This window comes from Sinocyclocheilus grahami, unplaced genomic scaffold (assembly GCF_001515645.1).
Source record: "Sinocyclocheilus grahami isolate Dianchi unplaced genomic scaffold, SAMN03320097.WGS_v1.1 scaffold47.1, whole genome shotgun sequence".
Classification (NCBI taxonomy): Eukaryota; Metazoa; Chordata; class Actinopteri; order Cypriniformes; family Cyprinidae; genus Sinocyclocheilus; species Sinocyclocheilus grahami.
Window position 1 is genome coordinate 3,442,642 of NW_015505226.1, and position 21,521 is coordinate 3,464,162.

The 21,521-nt window shown below is 36.4% G+C and overlaps 1 protein-coding gene across 1 annotated transcript; it reads right to left on the reverse strand.

Moving 5' to 3' along the window:
* Positions 1–7,559: 7,559 nt before the first annotated feature.
* LOC107582741 (sclerostin-like) lies at positions 7,560–12,551 on the reverse strand. Its single transcript, XM_016268712.1, has 2 exons — positions 12,245–12,551; positions 7,560–9,491 (listed from the first exon to the last, which is right to left on the reverse strand). The coding sequence occupies exons 1-2, from the start codon at positions 12,489–12,491 to the stop codon at positions 9,097–9,099; spliced, it is 642 nt and encodes a 213-aa protein (XP_016124198.1). The 5' UTR covers positions 12,492–12,551; the 3' UTR covers positions 7,560–9,096.
* Positions 12,552–21,521: the final 8,970 nt, after the last annotated feature.

The following is a 21,521-nucleotide window of genomic DNA, read 5'->3' on the forward strand; positions in this document are numbered from 1 at the left end:
AACAGCGGACAGAGAACTAGGAATTGGGAACACTTTAAATACACAGACACCAAATAGGACACACCTAGGAGCAAATTAACTAATGAATCAAACACCGCTGGATACAAATTCACACAACGAGGGCAGGAACAGGAAAGACCAAATAAGGAAAACAGGAACTAAGACGGGTAAAACAAGGAACCCTAAGTCCACAACACTGACATCAGTAAGATTTTTTTTTTTAAGAAATTAATACTTTTTATTCAGCAAGTTGTCTCCAACTTATTCCAGTGGTTATTTTTAAACAGGAGCTGTGAGAATTATCTGGAACACAGTATTAGAATTTGGCAAAAAGAAGAGGCAGCATATTTAAGTTAGCAGAATTTCAAAACAGTGTTTGTGTCACAATCGCACCTACGAAGCTTTAAAATGCTGCCTAGAGAGGATGCTCACTTGTTTTTGGAACTGAGCTTGTGATTCCAAACACAAGATGTTATGCAAGATTAATAAAATTGAGATGTTTGTTGACCTTCAAAATATTTAGGAATTATGTAATGTTGGTCATAGTGTGTGCAGTTCCACCCAGTGCTTGTGCCCTCTACTTATGCGGCTGTGGAGAATGTGAGGTATGTGTGTCGCAGTTTTAAGGGAGTGTAAAAAGCAGTCACATCTTCTGTATATGTGTGCTTCATCCAAGCTTTGGCTTTGGGGGAAAACACCTGCTGAACGATTACTGCTTTGTCTCCACAGCAACTGCGAGTTCACCACTTTCTGGTTTCATTTATCAGGCCCAGACAAGATGAAACCATCGTAATCACCGATCTTGGCCATTGTAAATATCAGGGACATTTCTCGACCATGTCCTTTTATGGGAAAAATGTGCTTGCCTGCAGATGTATCTTTTATGCTCAGATGATCAGATTTTTCATTAAGTGGTAAGCGATTGCGAGATGGATGGAATTTGCTCCGACCCACACCATTTGTTTGTTATTTGCACGTCTCTGTGGTCTAGCTGCTGTGGGATTTATTGTCCAGATGAATGCACTGAAGCCAAGGGAACCTGCAACATGCTTCACAGATTTCAACACTTGCGTTCACCCAGAACGGCTCATTTAGAGAGGTGACCATAGGGGATGCAGGGTAGAACGCTGATGCTTCCCTGTTGACTCCAGCCCTAGGTCTTGTGGATCTCAGGATAATTTACATTCAGCAGTACACGTGTACTGTATGTCTAGGGTTTACCATTGCTATGGCTATCAGAGGACTCTAATGTTTCAGTGGGGCCTCAAAACAATTCTGACAGATTGAAGCATTCAAACTATTCAGTTTTTGAAAGGAATGACTGATGCCAATAGGATATTTAGGAATATAACTATTCAAATAATAATAATAATGTTGCAATTTTTTATTTTTTATGCTTCCTTTGGAAGCTTGAAATTGTTTAAAGTTGTTTGAAGTTGTCTGTTAATATTGTGAAAATTTCATATGAAGCATTTTATGGCTGAAATGTGATGATAACCAAGAGAAAGTGAGAAAAGAAAACAGGCTTATGACTTAAATTTTTTTTTTTAAAACTACCTCAGAGAACCCGGAAAAAAGGTCTCCCATCACTCATCTGGTGGGATTAGGACTGATTTCTCCAAGGGTTTGGTGACAATGGGAAATTTCAAGTCAGAGCGTCATCAGAGAAAGTGAAATTCCTGGTTTACGCATTTCGGTTCAGGCTTTCCGAAGATGTTGTGTTATGAGCTTTCTAGTTGTATTTGATACCTGTCCGTCAGGGGCTGTACCGAGCTTTAGCGTCACTCTGGATCTAGTGGGAGTTAAAAACTGTAATTTTAGCCAGTGTCTGGTAAAGTAGTTCACAGATCATGAGGCAGGTGACCCTTAGACTGGATTTGTATATCTTGAGTTCACATATATTGATTTAACTATTATTATGTGCTTAATAGATATTGAGAAAAAATTGCATGCCATTATGTCATAAAATGTAATTTTATTTCTACGTAAACATTTACATTTAATTCGTTGGCAACTAGAAAAGTATTATTGTGCAATTATAATAATCTCTCTCCCTCCTTCTCCATCTGTCTCCGTCTCTTACACGCTCTCTGTCAGAAATCTCAGATGGTCTCAGATTGATAATGTGCTTTGCATATGTTTGAAGGAAAAATATTGAAAACACATAGTTAGGATGCGTGTCAGGAGGACATGATGATTTCCACCACATTTATTTTCCCTCTGGCTTGATTTTTTTTGACGAATTCATAAAGAAATATTTGGCTTATGTCCATCTTATTCACTGGAAAAAAAGGTTTAGTGACCCTGAAGTTTAGTTTAGTGAAGAAAAAAATGCAGATGCAACCAGATTTGTATTCTTAATATAAAGTTTTCGGTTGCAAGTTAATGCAAAGAAGGCTGTCCAAGTATTTTGGAATGGCCATGGCTGATTTGAGTGGAAATTCTACATGCCAATTTACATGTTTTTCCTACACGCTTCTCTTCTAAACTGTTTTTGGATATGCATCTGCTAAAATCATCCCACTGCGTGTCTCCTCCATCTGAGGTTAAAATGGGCTATTCACCCATCTATCTTCATTCCATCTTGAAAGGAAAAATTGAAGTAAATTCAGATATTTCTGAAGAGATCTATGAGAATCAGAAATCAGGGGTCTGTCACACCTTTGAGTATCTTTAGGTCAGACGGAGACAAACTCTGAAGAGACAAACTCTGGTCATGTCAATGCATATTACATTTTTATCAACTTAAAAGCATATTTCTCTGGTGAGTCCTCCTGAATTCGCTATACTTACAGGGATTTGGGAGTTTTTGAATCAAAGTTTACACACCTCTGTTTGGTATTTCAAGTGAGTGAGTTTGCATGGATATTCCCAGAGGCTGTATGTTATCTGATAAGACTAGAAAGCTGAATTGATCACTGCATTCAAATCCCTCTAAGCTTCAGAGATCCAAAAGATATCTGCTAACCCCCTTTTGGGCTATGCACCAGGCCACACGGCTAGGAAATAATTTTCACCGCATTTTTACTGATTGCTTTTTTTCTTTCTTTCTTTCGTTTTTTAAAGGATTCAAAAGAGACTGATTAATCAGAGCACTCAAAATACCAAAAATCAAAACAGTTCCCATGTGTAATACAATCAAACAGAGGGCACATGTAACTCACACAATGACATATTTTTCAAGAAACTGGGGACAAGAACAATTGTATTTCTTCAATTTTATGTCCCAGGGCTTGATTTTTATATTGTTTTACTTTTATTTTATAACTTTTTATTTTTGTTAGATGAAAGTCACATTAAAAGTGTGCCCTCATCTATTGTATTTGTATGCTGCTTTTTAAAAGCTTTTTATTTATAGATTTTATTGTTTTATTGTCCCTTGTCCCTTGTCCCAGACCAGATATTCAGTCTTGAACTATAACAAATACAAAATTAAATTATTACATGTAAAATCATAAAATCTAAAACAAAGAGTCAAATAAACATAATCCATTCATAATCCATAATCCATTTAATATTTTTTGCTTCTTTCTATAATAATTGGTTGTGGCATCATTTCTACTACAACAAATAATTTATATTATTTTTATTTATTATTATTTTATATTTTTAAAAGGTAGTGTACTTATTCATTAAGGAGGCATCAGTGTCATTGCTGAACATGCTTGAGAATATGATGAAACATGATGAGGTCAATATTTCTTGTGAGCAGCATATTTTTTATTATGCATTCTGTCAAGTCAAGCTGCAATTCTGTCAAATTTTGCAAGAAGTGGGAAAATATTATTTAATTTTATATAGGATACTAAAAATGCGATATATTATTTGGCTATTTCTGAAATTACAATAGCTTTAGCAAGACAAATGAAAGAATTCTCTATTCTCTTGTAATTCAAGTAAATCTGCTGTTGGGCAAATCAAATAAAAAAATAGTGAGAGTGTAAAAAGTGTGTTTTAATGTTTAATTATTAACTATGTTTAATTATTTAATTATTAAAAAGTCCACAGGACCGAAAGGGGGCATGATCACAGAAAGCAGAGCAAAAACAAAAAAAGCTAAGTTTAGAACATTTAATACAATTTAACGATTTGATAAATGTATTGACCAGAATGTGCACCAGGACAGATCTGCTCTTTCAGTAAGAATAAAATTAATCAACTTGGCAATGATGAGGTGATATCTTATATGTGGTTCCCAGGTTTCTGCATTTCTTCTTAAGTTTTTTTTGGGATCTTAAAGTAGTGGAGTGGCATTTTCACAGAGACATAGTGAAACCACCCGATTAGAGCTGTCAGCCCCTATGTTGAGTGGTGAGGTAATGCTACAGAGACATGAAAAAAAATGAAACTGTTCTATCATGATCAAAACCCGCTGTGATGCACATCTGGGTGATGAGAGGTAGGCGTTTTCAATGGTTGGTACCATATTTTATATCCACCAGTGAGATTGTCAACAAATGGATAGACATTATGCAGACAATCATTTTTTCTATTTTCATATCAAATACAGATGTTTGGATGCAAGCAGCAGGTTTTTGCTCTTTCACTTTTGCTTAATATCCAACAATATGCATTTCTTTTTTTTTAATCTGCAGAACACAAAAAGGGGTCAAAACAACATTAGACCCCCTTAACTTTCATTATATTGCCAAAAAAAATAATCCAATTAAAATTTCCTTTCCCGCTGTATATCTTTGGCCTACATCGGATGCTGCCACTTGGTTGGGACGGTCATGGCTCATCGAACGCTGCTGACCCATGATGCTACCATCCACCCCTGGACACATCCGTTCCCCCCCCCCCCCCCGTCTTCCCCCCCCCCCCCCCCCCCTCCTCCCTATATGATAAAGAATCATAAAAGTGGTCCATATGACTCTGTTTAATTAAGTTATACAAAAACATACAGAAGACTGACATTTAAGTTATTATTCACGGGGTTAGTGAGAACTGCCAAGAACCATATCAGTCATGAATCAAAAAATCATTCAGACTGGTTTTTAAATCAATTAATTCTCACAGTTTCCATAAATTTATTAAGCAGCACAACTGTTTCCAACATTGTGTTTCTTAAGCACCAAATCAGCATATCAGAATGATTTCTGAAGGATCATGTGACACTGAAGACTGGAGTAATGGCTGCTAAAAATACAGATTTGCCATCACAGGAAAAAATACATTTTAAAATATATTAAAATGGAAAACAGTTATTTTAAACTGTAAAAAATATTTCACAACTTTACTGTTTTTACTGTATTTTATGCAACGTTGATGAGCATAAGAGACTTTAAAAAACATGTACAAATCTTACGGACCCCAAACTTATGAACAGCTGTATATATAATCTTACATATTTCATCTTTATATAATTTAAACCCCATTTACACTTAATTTCATTAATTCATGTTTATTTTCAGATTGTAGATTTTGAATCCCAGGGTTTCAGTGTTTCTCTTTTGGGACACACTGTATGTTGGGGAATTTTTGTTTCTTGTTTCATGCATTTGGCTCCTGACAAACTTCTGTTCCTTTCGTCTAACATTACGCTCAGTAAATATACTATACCCACCCTAGGAAAAACTTGGACATTGACGACATTAGTTGGGCCATTATACAAGTCTAGAAGGAAACTTGAGATTCAAACAATTGTGAGAATTTGACCTTTACTTTTTTTGATTGAGCCAAAACTTACAACATAATCCCAGCTAACAGAGCAATCATCACTGAAAAATATATCACTGTGGTATTTTGGTTTTTGGCAATAACAGAAACCATCTACTCTAACATAATATGTAAATCAGCTGATCAGATGTTTTATTGACTTGCATTTGGAAGAAGAACAGTGCCTTCATTAATGACTGTATAGACTCATGCTTTGTCATCATGAACTTATTTAGGTACTATGCAAACTCAAGAACTACTTTTTTTATTTAATTTGATAGTACACAGCTTCAGTTCAGTGAGATTTACTTAATCACCATCATGTGTTGGAAGTCCACAGTGTACCACTAAAAAAAGGTCAGCCTGTGTGCATTGAGACACTGGAAGGTAAAGACGTCATCTTAGGTTGAGCTATGACTTCAACAATGAATGTATTCAATACATTATAGTCAAAGTCAAGTGGCTAACAGGGTTAAATGACAGTTTTAGAGCCTCCTCATTTTCTTAACCCTCCTATTGTCCTAAATAACTGCACCCACCTGGTCCTTGGATCAAACTCAGTTATGTCTATTATGCTTTGAAAAACGTTGACTTCAGTCACATATTTGTATATATAAAAAAGTAATTTTATTTAAAATTGCTATTTAATATTTATTTCATATAAACAATTTTATTTAAATTTGAATATATTTTTATTAATAGATTTTTTTAAATAAATAAATGTATTTTTCTGTATGCAAGTTTTCAACTAATGTGAAAATAGAAATAATAATTGTCCCATAGCCAATGTTCCAATATCTTCTGTATTTATAATACATTATTTACCAAAAAACAGATCAAAATACACCCAAGGACAAAAGTAGGGTTAAGAAGTGCATACCCAGCTATTGCCTGATCTGACCGACAAGGTCTCTGGAGGAGTTAAGCGTCTGAGCAGCGCTGTGGCGTCTGAGATACTGTGGAGCAGGCACAAAAGTGTTAAACACACACTGAGAAGTGATTCCCAGCTGACCTCTCTCACACACTCCTGCTTTCCCTGTGGCTGTGGAGGTCTGTGCCAGGTCCCTGCCAAATAACGACCACAAACAGCGGCCGTAACTCAGGTCAGATGCTTTGTCAGCATCAATTTATTTAGGAACTACTCAAGTGACACGTTCAAGCACTTGTTCTTGAATTACTTGGAAATGCTTCTGCCTGCCAGCTACTTTTGAGCGAAAGCATGGCATGTCAAGTGTCCATGAATTTGGGACGATTATATTGGAATTGAATTAAAAATATGTTCTCAATAGTTGTTGGATAGTAGAACAAGAAATGAAAATCATTTAGATTAGAATGTTTCCCCAGTGTTTCATCTTTTAGTCACAATATAAGAGTATATAAACACTTCGAACATGTAATAAAAAGTAAATTTGTTTGTTTTACAGCATAATGACTCCATGTAGTTTGTGTACTGAGCAGCCTGGACCCAGTTAGACTAATACAGAGAATTTCATCATGAGGAAGCACTTAAGTGTGCAACAGACAAGATTAGAAGGACTAAAACAAGTCCGCCAATACACATTTCCTTGTCAATCTATGGCTCAGACTCTGCAAGTTTAAACAAACAAACAGATGAATGGAAGCCTGTGGGTTGAGTTCACTATACTGGATAAAAAGAGCTGTTTCTGTTGTGACTGTACTGTTCCTGTCTGACGAGGGGATTCTTTCCTTTTCTCACCTTTTGTAAAGGTGTCTTAGACATTCCAAAGTGCTACAAAGCCTCTACTTCCTAATTGTGGAATATTGTTTACAGAGGGCTCATTGATGGACAGATTTAGCGTGCAGGCACGGCCCGAGAGGAGAAAGGATCTGTCAAAGCAGTCTGACAAGAATGATAACAAACACACATCTTTTCACATATATACGTTGCTTAACTTTATTCATGTACTCTTTTTCGTTATGAAATTCACTATAATTACATATAGTACAATAATGGCTATTATTTTCTACAAAAAGAATGCATAAATAATTTAAATGATGAAATTGAAAAAAAATAAATACGCAATTCATTCTTTGTAACAGTCTTTTGGTCGGACAGAGAGTGTTTATCCATTCGTTGGAGAAGGATACCACTCAATGCGGCTGCACAGGTACAGTATGTACAAGTTTCTATTCATGGCAAGTCAGCTTACATTATAAAAATCTCTTCCAGTTGCTATTTCAAATACACAATTGAAAAATAAGCAAATATTATCAGCACTGTTTTGAGAGAAAAAGAAATAAAAGGCAGGGAAGTCACGAGCAGAAAATGTTGAACAATTGGCATTCTCTTATCTCTTTATCCTGTATAAAATCAACATCCAGACCACAATTTCAAAGTTTGGTTAACTTATTTGTCTCTCCTTTTCCAGTCACAAGACAAGAAGGATGACATCTTTGCTGAAGACTTCAGTAATGGATGTAGGTAACCTGCTAGCGATTGCAGATAGCTGAATATCTCCAAATGGTTTCCATTGAAGGAGGGTGCAGAAAGGTTCTTTGCCCGCGAGGAATTGCTGCAGATTCTTGCACACATGTGGGCCTCTTTTTTGGGTGTTCTAACAAACAGGAACTGACCATGTCTTGAGGAAATGGCTTTTTATGACTCAAATCCTAAACACAGGAATGGAACTATTTGGTAATTAGGGCAAGTCACAGGAATATCGTTTGCAGTTCTTGACCTCCGGGGACTTGGACCGTGGAGGGCTGACACAACTTTTCGAACTCTCTGTAGCTGCCACTTCCGATCAATTTCTTGTGGAAATGTGAAGTTGCAGAAACTCACATGGTGACTGGCTCGGCTCCCCAGCCCGTCAAGAGGACTCGTGGTGCTGGTAAAATTGACCAAGGTTAAGAATTCTGGGCCTCAGCGATCTGTTAGCAGTGGCGTGTCTTTTGGGCCCGACACGGCTGGATGGTCAAATAACACTCTGCTCCCAGTCCCAAAAGAGGAGGACAAATCTGGTACGCAAACATTCACATGAGCGCTTGGTGGATTGGTTGAGCGCTCAGTGTGTTTCCCCGTAGTTAGCTTACCCTTTCAATGAACTTCAAACTTGAATTGAACTGCTTGGGCAAGAATATAAGGAGTTATTCCTCCTTCCTCAAAATATCATGAACTATCACATTCCCTGAACTAATCTCACATAACAACATACGTCTTTTACTCAAGTGTCCATTAGTCCACTGGCATTCTGTGATCAAACTGGGACTATTTCGGCTCAAGAGCACATACAAACAGTGAGACATCTAAAATACATTGGAAACTTGTTGGCACGCCAACAAGTTTGTTAAAAGCTAATGTGTTCATTCCTTCCCTTGTAGTTGAGGATTGCAGTTTCTGAAATATGTGTGCATATGTATATAGGTGTATTTGTATGTGTGCAGGAGAGAGTTTCTGTATCAGTTCATGTTTTCCCCTCAGTACGAATTACTGTTGACTGATGGCATTTTACTACGGTGCTTCTTATTGCGCCGGGGCTTCTTGGAGGACAACTCCTTGACGTCTGATTGGTTGTGATGGCGAGTGTAGCGTTTGCACTTGCAAGACGTGACTACTCGGATTTTGTATGTCCGGTTTGGTCCGTTAGGACACTGGAGCTGTATCCGCTGGATGCGGGAGTGAGCGGGAATGCAGCGATAATCGGATGAGCTGCTTCTCCACCATTTTCCCCTTAGAATTGAGTTTGGCATAAGGTGAGCTGGAAGGCATTGACCAAAACACACCAGTTCCTTCACAGGTTTGACACTGCGACAAGATCCATCTGTAACGTAGCGGGTAGAACGCAGCTCCCGGCAGCTTAGTTCAGAGGCTTCTAGGAAAGAGAGGACAACCAAAACAGAGTTAAATGTTTACAAAATGGTTTAGGGAAACATCTTAAATAAAACACAGCTACCAGAACTGGTATTTATTATAGCCTGTTTGACATACTGGATTTTGGACTATTCACAGCTATAATAAGCTGTTTTGTTATTTACACAGGCATTAAGTAAATTTCCTAAAGTTGACTTTGTTGTGTTTTATCGAGTTTCCCAGAAAAATTTGTTGTGTGTCCAGCTAGCAAGGAAATGCATGATAAAATCTTTTAATATCAGTACAATATGTTTTTTTTTTTTTATCTGGTTTGGATTTGGCTAACAAGTTGTAATAGATGTGCTCTTGATTGAGGGTGGAATTGATGAGAATCCCAATTAATTAGAAACCTACAGACACTAAACAACATACCAGATTGTTCTGTACAGAAAGGACTGATTGCTTGTGAACAGGATCAAAAGACTTCGGACTCTCTGGGTTAGAGCTAACTTTTTTCCAATAAGATTTGAATTTAATGTACTCCTCAGAAAACACACTGACAATTATTTTTTTCGCTTTTAATGTGTCAGTTAAAGAGATGAAACTGAGATTGGAAAGATCTGTTTCATTCTGCAATTCTCCTCATGGAGAAGAACAAAGGATTTATGTGTGTGATGAGTTCAGGTTCTGCCTCCCCTGATTCTTAGAAAACCTGATCTGATGTTTTATGAGGAGCGGGACGAGAGCCAGGGGAAGATGAACATATCTCAACATGACCCCACACTGACCACCAGAGAAACTACACCACACGTCACCCCTTCAAGAGCAGCACATGAGAGTGTGATATCTTTCTCCACCCCTTAACGAGCGACTATAACGTACAAGCTTGGCTGGATAACTGTTTCCTTATGCTGAAACACAACATGATTTAGGGGTGTTCACTAACATAATTAGATATCCGAAATTATCTTGCATCTTTGGTTGACTTTACGAATTGCTCAATCCTTAATTATTTTTATTATTTATTGTTATTGCCATAATTTCATTACTCTGTTCATGGAGGTTCGCTTGTTATTTTTGGAATATATTTTTGGAATATATATATTTTTGGAAGTAATCTGTGTATTTATTTAGCAATAAAATTAGACAATTTCTCAAACACCTCCCCAGACTTTGCCTTTTTTTTTTTTTTGCAGTCTTGATTTGTGCTCTGGAAACAAGCTCTAAGAGACTTTTTTCTTAATTCTGACATTAACATACACAATCACACACACACACACACGTTGTATATTGTTAGAACTAGTGTAGGTTTGAATTCACAGTAGTTTTACTTTTCACAGGTGGGAGTCATTCTCTATCGTGGCAATACCCTGAAGACATGACCCCTTAGAATAACTTCTCACATTTTCAACTATGCTGAAACCATACTGTTGCAATTAGATGGTTATGGAAAGGCAAACCTTGTCTAATTATGTAAAATTGGGGATACAGTAACAAAAAAGGGTTATCGAAATTAGTGCATCACTTGTGCTGGTGAAAAGGTGGAACGACATGCATTCTTTCTGAACTAAAGCTTTTAAAGTAATCTGTGTATTTATTTAGCAATAAAATTAGACAATTTCTCAAACACCTCCCCAGACTTTGCCTTTTTTTTTTTTTGCAGTCTTGATTTGTGCTCTGGAAACAAGCTCTAAGAGACTTTTTTCTTAATTCTGACATTAACATACACAATCACACACACACACACGTTGTATATTGTTAGAACTAGTGTAGGTTTGAATTCACAGTAGTTTTACTTTTCACAGGTGGGAGTCATTCTCTATCGTGGCAATACCCTGAAGACATGACCCCTTAGAATAACTTCTCACATTTTCAACTATGCTGAAACCATACTGTTGCAATTAGATGGTTATGGAAAGGCAAACCTTGTCTAATTATGTAAAATTGGGGATACAGTAACAAAAAAGGGTTATCGAAATTAGTGCATCACTTGTGCTGGTGAAAAGGTGGAACGACATGCATTCTTTCTGAACTAAAGCTTTTATTTTGAAGCGGCCACATCTGTTTAGAGCCAATATAGGTATATCCAGTTTCGTAGAAGTAAATGATGATTGTATGTGTAGCCTACATATACACCTTGCACTATAAAATACAGGGCACATTTTTAAAGTCATTGGTTGGAGAAATTATATTATTAACAAATTATTGTAGCAAATATCATTACAGATAGTTGCTGTTTAGTTACCCATTAAATTTTCAGCTGATAATCCATTTTAGATAACAGATCTATATAGCGGAAATTGTCTAATTACATTTTACACTAATTCCTTTTCATACCTCCAAATTTTTAGACACATTTAAAACACACAGTACCCAAAAAAAAAATTTGTAACTTGTAAACATGCAAAAACTTACTAAAAGACGCATAGGCCTATTCCTTAAAAGTGTTGAAATATATTTTATATAGTTTTAGTATTCTACTTCATTTTACTTAAAACAAGCTGTGCTTGCTTACATAAAACATCGAATCACTAATGTAAGATTTACTTAAGAGGTTGCTTAAAAAAGAGCTGAAATAAAATTCAAAATAATTATTTTGGTACAGATTCATTCAGTGTGTTGATGTTGATTGATACGGCCCAATTTTTAAGGGAAAATAGCCCACAGATAATCTTAAAAGAAAAGGGGAAAAAAACAATTTGCTATTATATTTTGACTACATGTTTGTGTTAGTGTTGATCTGCTTTGATAGAGATCCTTTTTCTTTTTACTTACCATAAGTACGGGAGTTGGTTGATGACCTCCTTCCTCCGTTCTTAGCTCGGTTCATTGTGTTGTTGTCAGAAAGTTGTATCTGCTCCTCGGGTCTATTCGTGTCCTCCGTGTATTCAGGTAGACCTATAATTTCTGTCGCATCATTTTTTAAAGCTCTCCATCCGTGCGCAGCTGTGAAACATCCCTGTAGCAACAACAGCAGCAACAGCCGCGCGCCGCACTGCACGAGCGCTAGAGACACCTGCATACTGAAATAGTCAACGAGACGTTCAGCGGGCAAACTCTGACCGGGTTTCTTCTCCTCGTGAGAGGCTTGCCCTTTTAAAGTACCACAGGTTTCGCAAAAAACCCTGATAATTTAGCGCAAGTGGGAGGGATTTAGGCAGAGCCGCTCATTCAGAAACTGATAGGGAGGAAGGGGCACGCGCAGAAGTGTAAGGTCAACTTGGAGAGAGAAAAGTCATCTAGTTTTCACCAGAAATGAGACAGCATGTCTTTACTGCTGTTTCATACTGTGTCGTTTTCTATTGTCTTTACTTCTAGAGCAAACCTAAAACAGCCAGTCGGAAGTTTGGACACTTATCATTATTTTCAATAATTTTGTATAGCCTAGCCTACTATTTTTATTTTATTTTTTTAGAAACAGTGTGCAAACACAATGACTTGACTTGCATTTAAATTAACGTTTTTAAAAAAAGGAAAGCGCGCTAACGTAACTTGTGTTTGTTTGTTTGTTTGTTTGTTTTGGTAGCGTATTTGGCGACCGGTGAAATGTGCGTGCTGTTACTAACTTGTAATAAGTTTAATCAGTGCTGAAACGTTTGAAAATATTGTATTTACTTGTTTGAAACCTTTTGTTTTGGCTTCCTTTGACTCTGTTTACGTGCAAATATAATAGGGACACATTTGCAGTCTGACAGTATAAATTGAATTAGCAGCGTGACGCGCACACGATGCTGACGCTTTATGGCACATAACTGTCTCACATTAAATGCATCGCTTTGTACGAACACTGCCCTCTTGAGGGAGCCCAAACAAACAAACACCTTGAAAGGATATTATTTCTTATCTCTGGCATACTGTATGTTCTGCTTCACCCTGTCGATTAAGCTAAGCAAAGGATAGTTTGATGTCAGTTTGCATGACACTGGTTAAGCAACAACTTTTAATGCTACTCTGATACATTGTGTCCGCCAAGTCGTTCAAGCTTAGAAACCACTTTGGCAAAGAGAAAAAAGCAGGATAGATGGAATACTTCTGAGATCTTTTGTGACTCTTCTTTTCATCCTGTCATCATGAAGATCACAATGTCCACCACAGGCCTAGTCTGATTGTAGCCTATGTCCTTTCCCTATCATTCACTAGCTGTTTTTATATCTCTTTGGGTTTGTGCACAGAAAACACACTCCAGGCATGCTTTATCAAGATAGCAGCTTGAGCATAAATAACACTTTGATGTGTTCCAGATTTACAAGAGCTGCCAGCAAAAGATATTTTTATAAAGAAGAAAAAAGGTAACACAATGTCAAAGCCACATAAACAAAGCATTTAACTCATATGGACTGATAGGGCTGAACTCACTGCATATGAAATGCAAACATACTAACTTGCAGCTGAGCATTAAAAGTTTTCAGATAAGATGGAACTGGGTCAAAATTAAGATGAAATTTTACTCTTGCAAAAACAAAAAGTGTTCTCAGCCCTGCTAATAATGTTTTGCCCCCTGATTCATGGTATACATATATACACACACACACACACACACACATCTATTGCAATAGTTTCCATCTATAAATTCTTAATGGTGGTTCAAAGTATCCAAATACTTTTTGGTGCACATTTATTTATGTGTAATTTTATTTTATTTTTCACACAGAACCAGAGTCTGCAAACAGATTATGGGATACTCTGACAGATGTAGTCATAGTAACATTTCACAAAGTCTGCCAAGAGGACACATCGATGTAATATGTCGTAAACTGAGCCATTTAGCACCAAAACATCAGTGATTTCTTCATTCAAATGCATAAGCTACATTATTTTAAGCCGTCCTGGGGACTGATGTCTCATTTAGAAATACAGTTCTTGCAAATATTATTATAAATGAAGCATCTGTGCAATGTTACAGAAGAAAAAAAATGTATGGATCATTTTTATCTATGATTTATAAAGTACAGCTCCCCTGCAGCTCATGAACATATAATCTTACAGTAATACTTCACTTCTCAATCTGCCAAGTCATTTGCATTTGTCATGATTAGCTGTTGAAAACAACAGTCTGAAAATTGAATGGAAATAGAAGCACATTAGATGTTTAAATAAGCCATGACTAGCTGAATCATACTAAAAGCACTTCCAAGTCTAAATCATATTTTTAAAGAGTTCATTTGAGTTTAAGAGCAGTAGAAACCTCAGCTGTGGTTTCAGTGTGTCTAAGCAAATCTTTCTGACCACTGGGTCCATGTGCTAACGGCTCTGTAACTATTTGATGTAGAGTGCTGCCACAAGTGCATTTGTAAACACTGATCACCTAGCACATTATTCAGTCCATTTATGCATTGATGGTTCCTACAACTTAAGAACACAGGCTGGCAGTTGCAGCTAGCATGCTGAGAAAAAAAGAACCTATAGCTAAGCTATTAAACTCATTCTGATGGGGTTATTTGTGGGAGAAAGACTATAACTTCAGTAGTTATGAGAGAATCGTATTTAGAAATATTGTGCATCATTGTTCTCTGATTCACTTTGTTACAATCCAGATTGCTAGTTTTCCGTAATTCAAATCTGGAAAATCAAATCTGGTCCAGGAATACTGGAAGTGAGATTTGGCAAAACAACATCACATCTTGAAATTCTCTGATGATTTGGCATTGTAATTTACACTGTGCAATTATAGATACCATGTTTGTTTAATCTTAAAGCAATAGTTCACTCAAAAGTGCTGAAAAAAATTGCTGAAAATTTGCTCACCTTTAGGCCATGCAAGATGTGCAGGACTTTGAGTAGATTGAGTCCATCATTAAGGCATTTTAATTTTAAACCAAATAAATACAAGTCCTCTATCCATAATATCGCTTCCTCCGTGTCCATTCCCTGTTTTTCTCTCACATCAAAATTCACAACATATTTGTTTAGAACTGGTATGAACTGTTTTCACTTGTAAATGTGCTTGATGGGTGCATATTTCTCTCCTGATTCACTGGAGAAAGCAATATAATGGAAGTTAAAACATCTTAATGATGGATTTTTCTTATTCAAATGCAAATGTATTTCTGTTCACAAGACATTGATTGATAGATTGCAGGTGTGTAGATTACTTGTGGATTATTGTGATGTTTTTATCAGCTGTTTGGACACTCATTCTGACGGCACCCATTCACTGCAGAGGATCCATTGGTGAACAAGTGATGTAATGCTTAGGCCATGCAAGATGTGCAGGACTTTGAGTAGATTGAGTCCATCATTAAGGCATTTTAATTTTAAACCAAATAAATACAAGTCCTCTATCCATAATATCGCTTCCTCCGTGTCCATCCCCTGTTTTTCTCTCACATCAAAATTCACAACATATTTGTTTAGAACTGGTATGAACTGTTTTCACTTGTAAATGTGCTTGATGGGTGCATATTTCTCTCCTGATTCACTGGAGAAAGCAATATAATGGAAGTTAAAACATCTTAATGATGGATTTTTCTTATTCAAATGCAAATGTATTTCTGTTCACAAGACATTGATTGATAGATTGCAGGTGTGTAGATTACTTGTGGATTATTGTGATGTTTTTATCAGCTGTTTGGACACTCATTCTGACGGCACCCATTCACTGCAGAGGATCCATTGGTGAACAAGTGATGTAATGCTACATTTCTCCAAATTGGTTCTGATGAATAAACAAACGCATATACATCTTGGATGCCCTGAGGGTGAGAAAATTTTCAGCAAAATAAAATTTTTAGGTAAACTATTGTTTTAAAGGCACAATATGTAAGATTTTTTTTTTTAAATATCCAAAAACCACTAAAACAGTGTTATATATTTTGCTGACTTGTGTACTTACTTTATCCCAAATGTTTCGAAGAATGTTTAAATCCAGAGAAATAAGCAATTTTAACTAGTGACACGGAGCGTGTCCATAGTGTCATTGTGTCACCTGCCAATGACGTCATACACCCTCGAGTTCCGGTTTTGTTTTGTAGAAAACATGGAAACACCAAAGACGCTTTAATATGTTGTGCGTTTTAATAGACCGGTGACGACCGTACAGAGTAGCATTATAACAGAACGTTCAAATGTATCTAGTATGATAAAACAGTGCTGCTTTTTTTTCCCCACATACGCATGACCGGAAGGAGCGAAAGCGTCGACTGTGGCATAATAAAAGCTCCGCTGCTTTCGAGCCGTGTGTCGCGCTCGTTCAGCGGCCTCGTTTCGCTTCGACGGCTTTCAGCCTCACTCATAGTGTCATTGTGTTGCCTGCCAATGACGTCATACACCCTCGAGTTCCAGTTTTGTTTTGTAGAAAACATGGAAACACCAAAGACGCTTTAATATGTTGTGCGTTTTAATAGACCGGTGACGACCGTACAGAGTAGCATTATAACAGAACGTTCAAATGTATCTAGTATGATAAAACAGTGCTGCTTTTTTTTCCCCACATACGCATGACCAGAAGGAGCGAAAGCGTCGACTGTGGCATAATAAAAGCTCCGCTGCTTTCGAGCCATGTGTCGCGCTCGTTCAGCGGCCTCGTTTCGCTTCGACGGCTTTCAGCCTCACTCTGCTTCATTCTACTACGTTAATAAATCATTAGCTCAACCATGAACATGATTTCTGCCCGAGTCCCGTCGGATTGCATCGGCTGTGGGGATGAAGACGATAACTCCCATGATTCCACACTCAGTCACGGCGTCATCAAACTACACATTTGTCTATTTGTTTATTTTGAATACGCACCCTCTAGCGGAAAAAATTACATATTGTGCCTTTAATGTAAAGTTGACTGTGATATTATTGCTGTTTTTTTAAAAATGACAATCATGCTGTACTCAGGATTTACTAGCGCCATTCAGAAGATATATTTTCTCATTGAGATTGATTAAATGTAACCGCATTGTACTTGTAATGGAAATAGAGAGTGTAAAAATTTGCATGATTTCACAAGATGTTACAATTTTTGTAAGACGGAAAACCCAAAATATGTGTATCAGTAATTCATGTGATATTTGCAACTGCTTGCAAGAGCCGAAAGTCATTTTCATAGTACATGAATCACTCATTCACTGGGTGTTAATTTTCAGAGTGAAAGTGTCTCTGAATGTATGTGGAAACTGAAAGCAGATTTTTAATTGCAGAAACACAAAATGATGATGTGCTTTTCCGGTGGAGCGTCATCTTTTCCCAGAATGCTCAAGAAAGGTGTGTTAATTAGCCATGAACGTATAAAAAGGCTCAGCTGCTGAGCATGCAGGAATTTATTTGGGTTCTAAGAGAGGGAGGGGAAAAAAGGAAGTTATTTCAAGAGCATGGTTCAAAAAGCTCCGCAAGTTTGCTTTTTTATAGGATCAATAAAACCAGATAACAAGCATGTGAAAATAATCTTGCTCTCTGGTATCTAATCCAATAAAGACTAATTATAAGCAGGACTAATAAACAGGGTCATGCCACTGGCTGTCATGTGAAGGTAGCTGATGATGGAGTAGCAGGAAAGATATTCCAACTGGCCACCCACACTGAAGAAACTGTGCTGAGAAAATAAACTTGCTTTGGGAAGGGACAGGTTTCAGACACCTCACAGTGTGGACTTTACTTCCGTCTGTTTTTGTCAATGCTGTCGATTTGTCATGGACTGCCAAAGACAACAGACGTGTACGTAAATCCTACTTTGTGCTGATATATTGTTACAACCTTCTTCGGTTTGGTTTCTTGTAAGTCAGAGGTTACTCTAAAAGGTCATTATTGTTGTCAGCCAATCAAGCTATTTATTTATGCACAAATTGTGTAGTCAAAAGTGTTATTTTGAGGAAAATTCATAGTTAGACAAAACACATGCCACAAATCCATTTTAGTGTTACTCTGTGTTTAATGTTATTTCCAAAACATTTTATGAACATTTCTGGTTGATTTTGCTACTTTGGATTTCTGGTGTCTGACTTTAGTGTCTTCCAAAACTAGCAAATGGATTGATACTTGACCTTGCATATAAGGGTCAACTGAAACCTGTCCTTCATTAACTCATGTTTGTCTTTTGGATCTTTGCTCTGGCTGTATTTGTACATCAATAACACAGCCGAAGATCCTTTTTCATGTGGTTTTTGTGTCTGTGGCTAAATAGAGATCATTACGGTTGATCCCCCACAATAATGAAATTGTGCTTTAGATGTGTCTTATTTGTTGTTCTACACAACTAGCAACAAGTACAGTGTGCATATTTCACAACTAAAATCCAACAATGCCTTGGGAGAAATAACAGTGCATCCAGCTTTAACTTTCTTCTCATTTGCTTCCAAATCAAACACTCCCACCAGCGTATTGCTTGGACCCTTAGGAGCTGTGCAGCCATATTCGGCTGTTCTTTACATGACAGTTCTTTAATAAATATCAGACGCACTTGGCAAGGCCCCACAGGAACGACACAACAGCAGAGTGCAGGAAGATGAAACGGGCAACACCACTGCGGGCACAAGTGCTTGGAAGAGGATCTGAAGCCCATCCATTCCAAGAATGTTCTCTCCCATATTTCCCAATAATTAGTGTTGCTCCACAGATGTTCTTTTTTTCTTACGTTTTCATTATGGGAGCACGCAGCGAAATGGGACAAAAAAGTTAAAAAGGGGAAACATCATATGCTTTTCATTTAAGCCAGTCATTAAGGAAGACGACAAAGAACAGGGGGATATCATCCACAAGAATTATATTAATAGTGATTTTCATAATGCCATTAATAATTGATTTTGATTTTTGAAAAGATCAAATTAAAAGATTATTAAAAGATTTTACTAAAATTGACTGCCAAATTATCTATCCAGAATTTGGCCAAGCCCAACCAAGAAACATTCTTAAATGGCTTCATGATTACAAAATCTGTCAGGAAATGTTTGAAAAAACTTTAAACACAATTATAACAATGTATTTACACAGACATATTATGCATACCCTTCACGAATTTGTTCATCCAACAATTCTAATTCGGTTATCTTTTATTCCTCCTCACATCATCTAAATTCATTTGTTTCAAGAATGAACATTTGTGTAGGCCTATATTAAAAGAATATAAATGCATTACATAAAGTTTTAAAAAATTATTGATTCATTTTATTTAAATTTAAATTTGATTTAATATACAATTTATTTAAATATAAAAAATGTTATGTAAAATTGAATATATATGTAACATTTAAATAAATTACAATTATAAAAATATCTATTTATTTTATTATAATTTCATTTTAGTATGTTTAAATATTACATTTTCTCATATATATATATATGTATATATATATATACAGATATATATATATATATATATATATATATATATACAGGTATGTATATATATATATATATATATATATATATATAATTTGTTTAAATAATACATTTTATTCAAATTAAAATATTATATTTATTTTAATTTTAGATATATTTATTGATTAAATTGTAAACTGTAGACAGTGTATAAGCAAAGGGAGTGAACATCCCAGCCTGCTCTGTCTTAGCCGCTGCGTTTCTCCTTTGGGTCTGGTTCTGTGGTCCTGCGTGGTTTGTGAGTGCGACAGGGAGGAGCCCCTGGACAGCACTCTCAAAGGACCCCACAGCTGGGCTCGGGTAATTGCAGTGTGCACAGGGTCATGGAAAGAGAGCGGCCCTAGTGTCTGACCAATTGATTTGAGTGTTTTCAATGATCCTTGTGGATACATGAAGTCTGAGCTGGTCATCCCCAGTGCCAGGTGTGCCGAACAAATGCTAAAGGACCTTAAAGACCATTTGCATTTGAAATTGTCCTTTGTGATTCTATGACAGAGTGCTGGATATGAGTATGTATATGTGTCAAAAGAAAGTATTATGTTAGTGTGTGGGTCATGGTACAAGGACACTGGACCCAAGAGGGAGACAGATTTATGGATGCATTTGTCTCCATCTGTTGGAGACAGACTATAAACGCTTACCATAAAGCATTTTTAAGATATGTTTCTAATTTATGAATAAACATAGTGCATAAATAATGTACATACAGTACTTCCATAAATACATAAATACTCACACATGCTGACCCAAAACCTTAACCCTGTACTCATATTTTATAATGATCTCTTCAAATACGGTATATAACATACAGTAAAACATGATGCCATGCACATTAAATCTAGTTGCGGATGTAGTGAAGTCATTAATTTGCTCAGTCTTTGTGGATTTGCTGAGGCAAGTCAAATGTTGCAGTAATGTCTGTACACAGCTGAACGTTGCCCTACTTATCTGTTACCTAACAGGAGTAATTAGGGGCTGTTGTGAGCACTTTTTCAAGTGCCCCATTCTGTTGTAATCAAAGACCACAGAGGCCCACAGACATGGATTGCTTGCAACACACATGGAGAACTAATAGGGTATTGTCATGCAAACTACCCTTGTACATGAGAAACGAGTCCCTCTCATGCTCTAGGAAGAAATGCAAAAAGTAATTTATTATTGCATTGAGCAATATGAGTAATATGAGACAATGAAATGCAATAATAGTTGTTTTTTCTGGCTTTGGAGTTTGGAGAGACAATACAAGAAAAAAGAAGAGAGGAAAAAAATGTTAGCAAGGTTGAGAATACTTTTTGATATTACAAGCATATATATATTCAAAAGCATGGGATCAGAAAAATTTCAGAAATAAATTAATTTGCAGCAAGAATAAATGTATTCTGTTCTTTTAACATTTCTATTCATCAAAGAATATAAAAGTATCATAGTTTCCACAAAAATTAAGCAGGACGATGTTTTCAACATTGACAAATTGTTTCTTGAGAATCAAATCAGCATATTAGAATGATTTCTGAAGGACCATGTGACACTGAAGGCATAATGACTGCTGAAAATTCAGCTTTGCCATCACAAGAATAAGTTACATTTAAAATATATTAAACTGAAAGATTGTGTATGCTGTGTGTATACAGTATATATTTATATATATATATATATGTGTGTGTGTGTGTGTGTATAAAATACAGCACACACAAATGTATCACCCTAACTTTTCACCCTTATATTCACCCTATTTTATATGAATTTGTAATTT